General features: G+C 36.0%; 1 protein-coding gene across 1 annotated transcript in view; it reads left to right on the top strand.

Moving 5' to 3' along the window:
- Nucleotides 1-12,190, top strand: part of TTC39C (tetratricopeptide repeat domain 39C) — a 107,005-nt gene that overhangs the window by 36,181 nt on the left and 58,634 nt on the right. The window contains exons 3-4 of the mRNA XM_044666556.1: nucleotides 413-541; nucleotides 8,732-8,846. Coding sequence (XP_044522491.1) covers nucleotides 413-541; nucleotides 8,732-8,846 — 244 coding nt within the window. The remainder of the gene's footprint in view (nucleotides 1-412; nucleotides 542-8,731; nucleotides 8,847-12,190) is intronic.

Raw genomic sequence — 12,190 nt, 5'->3', positions numbered from 1 at the left:
GAGTACTGAGGGTGAAAGTGGAGTTGAGTGTGCTAATCAGATGGTAAAAGTTCTTTGTTACTCTAATTAGTAGTAAAACACTCAAATTTCGGGTAGTAAAGATTGTTTCAATAGTAATTACATACAGGTTTATTTGTATAAATTTTTCATCACCGATGTAATATGGTAGCTTTTTATATTAGATTTACTGGTAGAAAATTGAATCCAAGATAAATTTTGATTCTGGAAAATTTAAAGACTATTGAATTTTTCCTTTTTGTAAGAACTAATTGAAGGAGATTATTTTTTCTTTTGGGTGGGCTAGTAATTTTATGTGCATATATTTTTCCCCTGTCAAAGCTTGGATGTAATAAGTTGTCTTAAATTTTCTGGTATTTTATAATTCAGTCTTTCACATTTTTATTTCTGGAAGAATGCCATGATGACATTTGAGGAAGAAAAAATGCAATTGGCATGTGATGACTTGAAAACGACAGAAAAATTATGTGAAAGTGAAGAGGCTGGGGTTATTGAAACAATCAAGAATAAGATCAAGAAGAATGTAAGTACAACATCATTTAAATGATGAATTTGACATTTGGAAATATTGTTGCTCAGTTCTGACATTACTACTATGCCATGCATTTAGTAATCAGAACATTGATTTTTCTATTATTAAAAAGAATAAGAAACTCATTTACATATTTATCAACTGGAACCTGTTTTCTGATTAATAGAATACCTAAAAGTAATATTGTCTTTTAGTATATTGTATTCAATAATAATGGGTATTCTTTAGGTGTGTAATGATGATTTGGCATTCCTATGTAGAGATATCTTTTCTACTTCTCTTGTAAAGTCTTCTGAATAACCCATAAGTTCCTTTCTACCTTTCTTGAGTAAGTTACCAAGGGCAACTAGAGATTTCTCAAAGTCATCAATTTGACATTTATGAGTTAGAAATTAGGGTGGGAGAGATGGGAAGGTTCAATATTAATTTTTCTCTCAGGAAGACATTTTTAACACTTGAATGGTCTTTATTTGTTGACCTTTGACACATGGGTATGACTACTCTTGAACAAAACCTTTTCTTTATTAAATTTTGCTCTTGAGATTTCACTTAGTAGGTATTTTTACTTTTAAGTGGATAACAAGAAAATATAGGAAAAACATTTCCAAGAATTTTTCAGTCCCTTTGTATTAATGTATTGAAAACAAACAAGAAAACTTCTACCAATATATTTCAGGGACTTAAATTTTTTAGCACACAATAATATGATCACATCATGGCCCTTTTTAAAAATATATATAATTAGGTGTAAAGGTGAAAAGTAATGGTTGGACAATAATTTTATGAAATTATGTGGTCACCAATATTTATTATATCTTGAGTCAGAAAGATGGAAGCTAGTCTCTCCAGATACTAGGAAAGGAGTCAGCCTTTCACTCACCCCATGAAGTAGTCCAGGAGTCAGAGTCCAAGTTGAAGCCAAGCTACAAGCCCATGAAAGTTGCAGTCTCCAGCTAAACTCCCTGGAAGCCTCTCTCCAGTCAGGAGACTCTCTCCACAAGACTGACTCAAGACACAAGATTCATGGCTCTTTATGGTGATTTCTTGTCCCTGCCCCTTTTCACAGGGACCAATCACAGTTTCCAAATTGTCTAGTACTGCCTAGGCTCTAGTTATAGATGTTATTCAGAGTAGCTAAAAATTTAAAAATCACCTGTGGATACTTTGAAACTCTTATATTTCTTTTTCTTATTGCATGGACTTTTTAAAAGTTTCTTTTTTTTTTATCTTTACCTTCTGTCTTAGAATTAATACTAAGTATTCGTTCCAAGGCCAAATAGTGGTGAAGCAGTGGGGGGTTAAAGTGACTTACCCAAGGTCACACAAGTAGGAGGTATCTGAGGCCAGATTTGAACCCAGGACTTCATATCTTTAAAGCTTATTTTTAGTTAATATTTAGTAAAATTTACTGTAGATATGATGTTTTACAGCAGTCATTTCTGTAACTACCAGGTAAGCTCTAACTATTTCATCTTCTTAAAATGACATTTATAGGAGAAAAATAATTTAATGAACATGCCACACACTCACAGGTTGACCACAATAGCTTTTATGCTTTCTCACCAATATGTAGAATCTTTGTTGTGTTCATTATATTAAGCCCATAGACAAACCATTAGTCAACTTGACTCTTCTTGTTATTCACCTCACAATAATTTTATCTGAGAGCATGAATTATTTTTTCTAAGTATGTTTAAAAAACTTTTTTTTCAAACACTTTCCTTCTGCCTCAGAATCAGTACTATGTATTGGTTCCAAGGCAAAAGAGTAGTAAGGGCTAGGAAATGGGGATTAAGTGACTTGCCCAGGGTCACACAGAAAAAGTTTTTTTAGCAATCTTTTTCGTTTTATTTTTGTTTCTCATTTAAACCCCCTGTTCTTAAAGCTCCAAACTCAATTCACTCTCAGGCAGCATTTCTTAACCTGTGCCTGGGAACCTACATTTTGTTTTAATCATTGTATTTTAGTATAATTGGTTTCCTTTGTAATATTGTATATTTTTGTGCCTTTAAAAACATTATTCTGAGAAGAGGTCTATATTCATAGATTTCATCAATCTGCCAAAGGTATACAATGATACAAAAAGGGTAAAATAACTCTACTGTACTAGACTTCTGAAGACTTCTTAAGAAATGTTGGGAGTTCCTTGGGGGAAAAGTTAAGAAGGATATGAGGCATAGGAGCAAGACTTATTTCCATGTTTAACTGAGTATGTGGGAAGCCAAGTGTTACTCTTTAATTAAAAAAAAAAAAAATATATATATATATATATATATATATATATATAGCCTATAATTCAAAACACTGTGAATGTCACTGAGGGGAAACAGAAGCAAAACGGGAGCAGCCCCTACCCTCAAGAAACTTATATTTTACTGGAGGAACAAGAGATATTGAAAAGGATAACTTGTCACTTTGATTCTTGGGAGCTATCATTTTGTTGGTGTCTCTTCTCCTTCCTGTGAAATTTTTGTCCATGTTTTCTATAAATTTTCCACTTTGGAAAGCCATGCTGTATCACTTGGAGAATGTGGGTGTTCAAGAAATGGACTTTTGTTGTAGCAAGCAGGGATCATTGTACAATTATATAATGGAATAAAATTATATAATTGAATAAAATCACTTGGTTACTTCTCAAATATAATCTATTGCAAACTCCTCCCCCCAATTCTGAAGCCCAGCTCACTGTCTATCTGTATCATTTTTCCAAAATGTGTATCACAGAATCATAAGATTTCAGAATTGGAAAGAATTCCATCACCTGTCTCACTCGGAGTAGGAGCCCTCTCAGGAACATTCCTGAGAAATGTAATTCTTCTAGCTCAAAGACTTCTGATGATGGAGACAAGAGCGTCCTCCAATCTATTCAACTTTTTAGGATTTTTTTTCCCCTTATATGATGACATTTTCTTTTGTGTAACTTTAGTGTATTGCTTCTAATTCTGTTTTCAAGGAAAGTAAAACAAAGTTAATTCCTAATCCCCTTGCCAGTATTTCAAGCACTTGAATTCATTTATATTCAATAAATGTTTATAACTTGTAAAGCAGAATGCCAGGTACCAAAAATATAAAGGGAAAAACCCAAGACAAGACTGACATTAAGGAACTTGCATTTTCATTTATTAAGTACAGTTCATTCAAAGGGCTTCTATACTAAAATAATATTCAGGAATTCCATTCCTAGAGCTGTCATATTTCAAAAACATTAATTTTAATTTTGTTTACTATACTTCTGAAAAATCCTTTCCCAGCAGCACTTCAGAATTAGGCAAGGCCTGAATTATACTGCTGCCACCCTTCATGGAGTTAGTATTACATGAGAATGTGAAATTCTGTTTTGCAGGAGGGAGGAAATAGCCATCACCCCCCTGAACTCAGCACTTCTGTAGACCTAATTTCTTTAGATTCTTGGGCTCATTATCTTAGAACAAACATGGTTTCTATTCTCCTCACAGTTCTTATGACCTTCTTTTGGACACACTCTAAACAGTCAGTATTCTTCCCAAAATTTGACTGTCAGACCTAAAATCAGTATGAATCAATATTCTAACTAGTACAGAAGACAACAGAACTTTCCTCCCTTTATCAGCCCATCAAAACTCCTTGATTTCTTTCACATGATGACTGTTATGTAGCCATACTTTCCTATCCTGTATTTGTACAATTGATTTTTTTTGAACCAGAGTGTAGATTTGACATTTATTCAAATTTTAACATTTATTAAATAACTACTGTGTGCAAAGCAGTATGATAGGCACTGGTGATACAAAGCAAAAAAATTAAAAAGTCCTTACCCCAAAGAGTTTACATCTCATTGGGACCATATCACATCTACATATGCATATAATAAAGTGTAGTACATTGTTCGAGAAAGGAGAAAGTACTAGCAACTGGGTTATTAGTTTGCAGTGGAGTTGGCACCTGATATAAGCCTTTAACTAAGAAGATTTTGAAAGACATTGATGAGGAAGGAATCCATTCAAAGATGGGAGGATAATTTGTGGGATTACATGGAAACAGGAGATGAAATGTGTTGGGTGAACAGTTAGTAGTCTCGTTTTCCTGGAATGTAGAAAGCATGAAAGAGAGTAGTACTATAAGGTATAATAGAAAAGTTTAGATAGGAGCTAGATTGTATTGTTACATTGAAAATTAAGATAAATTGAGAGACTGAGCAAGATCAATTTATTAGTTGGGCTACTATTAACCAATAAATTATATAAGTACAGGTAAGGACAGACAATATACCTTGTAGAAATGTACCAGATCAGGGGGCAACTGGGTGGCTCAGTGGATTGAGAGCCAGACCTAGAGACAGGAGGTCCTAGGTTCAAATCTGGCCTCAGCCACTTACTAGCTGTGTGACCTTGGGCAATTCACTTGACCCCCATTGCCTAGCCCTTACCACTCTTCTGCCAATACACAGTACTGACTCCAAGACAGAAGGTAGGAGTTTAAAAAAAATACACACACACACACACACATACACACCAGATCAGCTTTTAGGCCTTTAAAGATAAGGTATGATAGAAAAGAGTTTTTCTTTTAATTATGGCTTTAAACGGAGACAAAAAACTGATTTTCTGATCTCAACTCAAGGATGTAGAAAGATGATTTCTGGCAGATGCACACTCAATTATAAAAATCAATTATATTGTAGAATCAATGTAATAGAAATCTATACAGTAGAAACTAGAGGTAATTTTAATTTTTATCTTTTTTCAGTATAAAGCATTGGATACCAGACTAAGCAATCTGTATTTTGTCCTAATAGGGAACCATGAAAGGTTTTTGAGCAGGGAAGTGATATCAATACATCTATGCTTCAGGGAGAATATTTTTGCTAGCTCTATGGAGCATGGATTAGATAGGAGAGAGCTTAAAAACAGGGAGACCTGTTAGGAAACTGTTATAGTAGACTAGGTAAAAGATGATAAGGGGGCTCAAACTAGAACAGGAACTGTGAAGAGAAATAAAAAAACAAATGAGAGAGTTGATGTGTAGGTAGAATTGATTGGAATTATTTAGTAAATGATTTAGATATCAAAGGCAAGAGAGAAGGAAGAATGGAGGAGATTTTCCAAGCTATGAACTGAGGTGAATAGGAAGGTGATAATAAGCTCAATACAAACAAGAGAGTTTGGGGAAGGTGAAGATTTGGGGGAGGACTATGTAAGTTTAGTTTTTTGACATGTTTAGCTTCATACTCCAGGGAGACATCCCTTGGAGAGATGTCCAGAAAACATAAAGTGCAGGGATAGAATCTAGGATTTAGATTGGAGCTGCGTAATGATAATTGAATGGATGAGATGGACAAGATCACCATAGTATAGAAAAAGAAAGAAAAGCAGGGCCCTGGGCAGCACTTGGAGGGTGGGAATTGGATAGTGATTTAGCGTAGGGGACACCAAGAAGGAGTAATCATACCGATAGAAGGAGAACCTATGGGGGCAGCTGGGTGGCTCAGTGGATTGAGAGCCAGACCTAGAGAAGGGACGTCCTAGGTTCAAATCTGGCCTCAGACACGTCCTAGCAGTGTGACCCTGGGCAAGTCACTTGACCCCCATTGCCTAGTCCTTACCACTCTTCTGCCTTGGAACCAATACCTACTAATGATTCTAAGATGGAAGGTAAGGGTTTAAAAAAAAAAGAGAGAGAACCTATGGAAGCCAAGGGAAGGGAAGATTTATAGGATTAGATGGTAGTCATTGGCAATTTAAAGTCTGCAAGGTTAAGGACTAAGAAAAATAAATCATCAAATTTAGTGGTTGGAGTTATTGGTAATCTTTGAGAGAGCCATTATCTGTATTAAATTTCATTTTCCTGAATTCCATAGATCATTTGAGTCAAAGCTTGAATTTATGAAATATTTTACAGTTTTACAAACTACTTTCTCTTAGCAACCCTGTGAACTAGGTAATATTTTTATTCCCATTTTATATGTGCTGATGCTCAGACTTGCCTAAAATCACATAACTGGTAATTGACAGACTTGAACTTGGGTCATCTGATTCCAAGTCTGGGAATTTTTTCCCATTATGCTAGTCTTCAGTAGTGGAACGAAGGTCATTCCTTTGAGTAGTAACAATTTAGTGTTTTCAGACAGTTTAAGAATTGTGTGATTTTTAGCACCCTATTTCCACTGTTTTGCAGTCATCGCTACAGAAACAAAAGAGTGCCATGTAGGCTGAGAAGCAATTTTTAAAAATTTTTGTGCATTTTATGAGTTGTTGTAGCCCCCCCCCCAATTATCACATACATAATGCTCAGATTTGTGATGAGCCTTCTCTTAACTAAGCTGGTTCTGAGAACCAAATGGACTTATGCTCAGAGTTTTTCAGTACCATAAACCTGATGCAATTTGCACTCTGGCATCAAGAACCAAGTCATCACCAGAACAAAACAAGTCTTCTGAATTTTTTTTTGTTGGGAAGCTAATCTCTATGCCTTAAAATTTAGGACCTGATCACTAACTTTTATTTTGGTCAGACTGACTCCTCATAGCCTGTTTTATGATATCTGGGAAACTACATATAAAAGAAAATTTACCCTTCAGATTGCATCATAAATGAATAACAATTCTTTTTCTCCATAAAGGAGGGTGGGGAACAACAGTGAGAGGACCATTGCCTCCACACTTTTTTTCTTTTTATTACAGGGCAGTTCCAAGGGATGCTAGGCAGAACCAAATTATCTATAGGCAGTTAAGGTTTTTATAAGACAGCTTTTACAACTAAAAAATTAGTTCACTGTCTAGGGTCCCCAATTTTTTTCTCTCCTGCTATTTCAACAGTAGTATGGTCAACATGAGACAACCTCTCAAAGAAGCAAAATTGAGCCTAAAATTTGAGTTTCTTCCACACTGGATCTCAGGCCAGCTCCTTCTTTCACTCTGACAACAAACCCTTCTGTGTTGCAGGTTAGGGAGGGAAGAAGACCTATTAGTATCTTTAGTCTGGTGGTCCCAAGATCTTATCAATTAAAGATTCAGAAAAAGGAGTCTGTTTGAGGACATAAGGACAAAAAGGGGAATATTAGTCATAACAGCTATTCTCATTATTAAGCCCTATCTCCCATATCCTGTCAAAGAAACACAAGATGATACTTAACAGAGAAACCAGAAAATTTAGGAATTGTTTACAAATGCCTATTTCTGTCTTACCAATGTTATCTAGGTTTATATTTCACAAGACAGGCTTTACTATTCCAAATTTAGTTGCAAACTGTAGACCACATCCCGTTTTCATCTTTAGGAAATAATATATACCCCCTCCTCCCAAAAAGCACTCCCAAGCATGTTTGCTGTGAAAGAAGGGCAGGTAGAAGGGATTGTGGATAGACATTGGGAGCCTGGAGTCAGGAAGACTCAAAGTTCAATGTGGCCTCAAACATTTACTAGCTGTGTGACTGTAGGCAATTCATTTACCCTCTGTTTGCTTTAGTTTTCTCATCTACAAGATGGGGATAACAGTAGTACCTATCTCAATGGGTTGTCGGGAGGATCAACTGAGGTGCTGTTCATAAAATTCTTAGCACAGTGGCTGGCACATGGCACTGTATAAATCCTATCTCTTATTATTGTTATTATGGTTTGCTAATATACTGGCATTTATATGGTGCTTTAAGGTTTGTAAAATACTTAACCATCTGTCATTTGATCCGTATAACAACCAGGGGAGGTAGATGCTATTATTATGCTCATTTTATAGATGAGGAACCTGAGGCTGAGAATGGTTAAATGACTTGACCCCAAAGAAGAGCTCTAAGAAGGCACCCCACTCCCATTTGTTAAGAGGTGGGAAACTATGGATTTGGAACAGTGGGAATTGTAGGTAATATAAAAACAAAAGATATCAATAAAAATATTTTTTTATTTGAACAGGTTTTTAAAATTCACTTGTAGTTACATAACACTTTCAGACTCTTTTTCTAATTCTGTAAATTTGTCTAGATGTTTCATAGGCATCATTTTTAAAATAACAAGTCATCTCTTAATGGGACTGTAAACAGTCTAACTGATTAATCATGACACATTTTTGAGTAATTCTGTTTCACAATTCTAATTTTGGAATTATTTCATTCAATGAAAAGAATAGATATCTGAAAAGGGTAGTACACAGGATTGCCAATTTTATGCTTTATTATGACATTTTCTTTCCTTTTTTTGCATTATTCAAACAGGTTGATGCCCGAAAATCTGCACCTTCTATGGTTGATCGACTTCAGAGGCAAATAATTATAGCAGACTGCCAGGTTTATTTGGCTGTGCTTTCTTTTGTGAAACAAGAATTGTCAGGTAATGCTGGAGTGTTTTTAATGTTTTATTCTATTTCAGTGAGTAAATTATCAGTAGTATTTGTTTTTTTAGAAGGCCTTATATTTCTGCCTCTGAAAACATTGAGTTCCTCTTTGGGACAAGATGTTTCTTATTGTTATTTACCACTTAAGAAAGTAAACCAAAAACACTGAGCAAATACTTGGCAAAATATTAATAGTAGCTGTGTCTCTGCTTCATCCTGTTGTCTCAGCAATGCTTAGATAGTTACTTCATATTGGTGATAAAAGTGGAGGTGGCCATTGTCTTCTATTTCATATTTCCTTTCTGTGTGGGAACCAATCGGGTGCCATGAATCTTAATATGAGAAATTACTGGTTTGACCTCTGTTTCTCAAATAACAGATTTGAAAGGCTGAAAAAAGGCATTACTAATATTCTAGTTTCCTCAAATGATGAACATTTTAGCTTTAATTTTTAAAGGTAAATATCATTTTTGTTTGGGCATAGAAAAATTATAAGTGCTTCTTCTCTTTAGCTGTCCACTGGTACCTGATTTCCTAACCAGAAAAATAATGTTTATATTTAGCAGAATAAGCTACTTTTTTAGATATTCATAGTCAAGGGCTTGTTCAAAACCACTATTAAAAACCTGTCCCATGAATTGGCAAGATCCAAATTCCAAAGAATTAAAATTCACAAACTAAGAAACTAAATTTTATTTTTAAATTGTGAAGAATATTTTGCTCTTTAGTTGAGATGCAAACTGTCCTCATCATACAATGTTATGAAGTCATCTTCATGCATTATTTGAAAAATCAAAAATGTTTAAATTCTAAATAGGCCAATTTAAAATAAAATTTGAGTTTTACTTGAGTTAATACAATATGTATATGTTAATACAATAATGCTCTAACATTTCACTAACATGAATACAACCTATAGATGTTATGTCTTTTCATTTGCATCATCTCAAAGCTCTGCCAGTAACTTACTGGCCCAGCTATTGAATGCTCATCTGGTGAAAGGCCTACAAATCAGAATATGTAAATGCTGGACTGGGCTGCAAAAAGGGAATAGAACAATAATATTTTTTAAAAATTGTCATATTTCTTTTGTCCACGATAGGGCATCAGAAATGAAAGAATAATGGAGTTTTTCTGGAATTCTATGTTCAAAAACAGGAAATCTACTTCTAAAATCTTCTTCTGTAGGGACCTCATACTAAGGTTGTCAGTCTTCTTTATTTTTCCTTCTGATAGTTGAACATTAAAATCCTCTTGGAAAGAAGCTACTTTTAGACAGAAATTGAGGCACGAGTTAATTATTTCATCAATCTTGGTTTTTTGCAGGATCAGTTCATTTGAGTTATATTTAGTCTTTGCTGTTTTGACAGTGTACCTACCTGATTCTTTCTGCAGCTAAACAGCCTTGTATGGATATTAAAATGAAATTGTGACAGACAAGACATTCTCAGATTCCAACAAAAATAGTTTTCTGCTGAGTAGCTTCACAGATATTTCAAAGCAGCAATATACAAAATGAAAATGTGCTTATCTTGCCTTTCAGTAGCCCACTGGTCTAACATTTTATTTTCTTCTATATTGACTTTGCATTTGGGAATTTTTTTCTAGGTGTTTTTTTTTAATGGACACATTATACATAACAAACATTATATGTATATGTATGCACATATATATACATATATATATGTACCTATGTACTTATCTATCTCTCTATCAAAACCCTTACCTTCTGTCTTAGAATCAACAATACATATTGGTTCTAAGACAGAAGAGCATGCTGTAAGTGCCAGACAATGGGGATTATTAAAGGACTTGCCCAGGGTCACACAACCAGATTTAAACACAGAATTTCCTGACTCCAGGCCTGACTATCCACTGAGCCACCCAACTGCCCCTTTATATATGTGTGTGTGTGTGTGTGTGTGTGTGTGTGTGTGTGTGTGTGTGTGTGTGTATATATATTTTTTTTTTTAAACCCTTACCTTCCATCTTGGAGTCAATACTGTGTGTTGCAGGGGTTGGCAACGTATGGCTCTGGAGCCATATCTGGCTCTTTTGAGGGCCAGATATGGCTCTTTCTGCAGGAGCCATAAAGTCAATTTTTTTTCAGGCACTGTTACAGGAGTGCACTGTGAGCACTGTACGGCTCTCACAAAATTACATTTTAAAAAATGTGGTGTTTATGGCTCTCATGGCCAAAAAGGTTACCGACCCCTGGTGTATTGACTTCAAGGCAGAAGAGTGGTAAGGGTAGGCAATGGGGGGTCAAGAGACTTGTCCAGGGTCACACAGCTGGGAGGTGTCTGAGGCCAGATTTGAACCTAGGACTTCCCATCTCTAGGCCTGACTCTCAATCCACTGAGCTACCCAGCTGCCCCCCCCCACCTTTTTATATTTTTAAAAACATTTTTATAACAACTTTGTAGGGTTACAGAGAAGCGAAACATAGTAATCACCGTTATCCTTGTTGCTCAAGCTCATACAGCTTAGTTGTTTTTGTTTATTGTTGTTTTTCAGCCAGGAGTTGTGGAAGGGTCCTACTCCTCAATGAAATACAAATACAAAACAGAAATATGAAACCTGGCGACCTGTGAGTGAGTGAGCAGCCTTACTTACATCCAGGGCTGCCTTCCCCTCTATGGTTCCTTGGCCCTTGCAGGAGGAGCCAGTCTCTAGGGTATGAGGAAGGTGATGGGATGTGGGGTCTGGGGACGGTTCCACAACCTGGAATCCAAGCCCTGCCATGAGGAGATGGCCAAAGAAGGGTGCAATGGGCTGGGACTCGGAAGGAATAATGGGGAAGACAGGGCCGTAGAGCTGAAGAGAAAGCCTTCTGGTATTAAGGGACCGAGGCAGGACCTATGGTGAGTCTTTGGCTGGGATTCCTTCCAGAGGAACCTATTGGTCAGGGAACACTGAGGACTGTAGGGAAAGAAGTTTACTCCTAAGCAGACAAAAGCCCCACTTCATTTGCTTACCCTATGATGTGAGGGGAGAGCATTTGAAGGAAGATAGGTGCTGCTTCTACTGGGGGGGGGGTACACTAGAACACAGATACTTGCAGTGTAGGTGGCTAGGTGGCTCAGGGGATAGTATTGAACTTGAAGGCAGGAAGATCTGATTATGAATGTTGCCTCAGACTCTTAGTAGCTGTATGACCCTGGGCAAGAGACTTAATCTCTCAGCCTCAGTTTCCTCATCTGTACAGTGGGGGATAATAAGAGTATCTTCCTCACAGCATGTAAAGTGCTTTGCAAAAACCCTTAAGCACAGTATAAATGCTAATTATATCATCAATTAATTATTCAACAAATCAAACATTTTTAAAGTCCCTACTGTG

Source organism: Gracilinanus agilis, chromosome 1 (genome assembly GCF_016433145.1).
Source record: "Gracilinanus agilis isolate LMUSP501 chromosome 1, AgileGrace, whole genome shotgun sequence".
Classification (NCBI taxonomy): domain Eukaryota; kingdom Metazoa; phylum Chordata; class Mammalia; order Didelphimorphia; family Didelphidae; genus Gracilinanus; species Gracilinanus agilis.
This window is presented reverse-complemented; position numbering and strand designations above follow the sequence as displayed.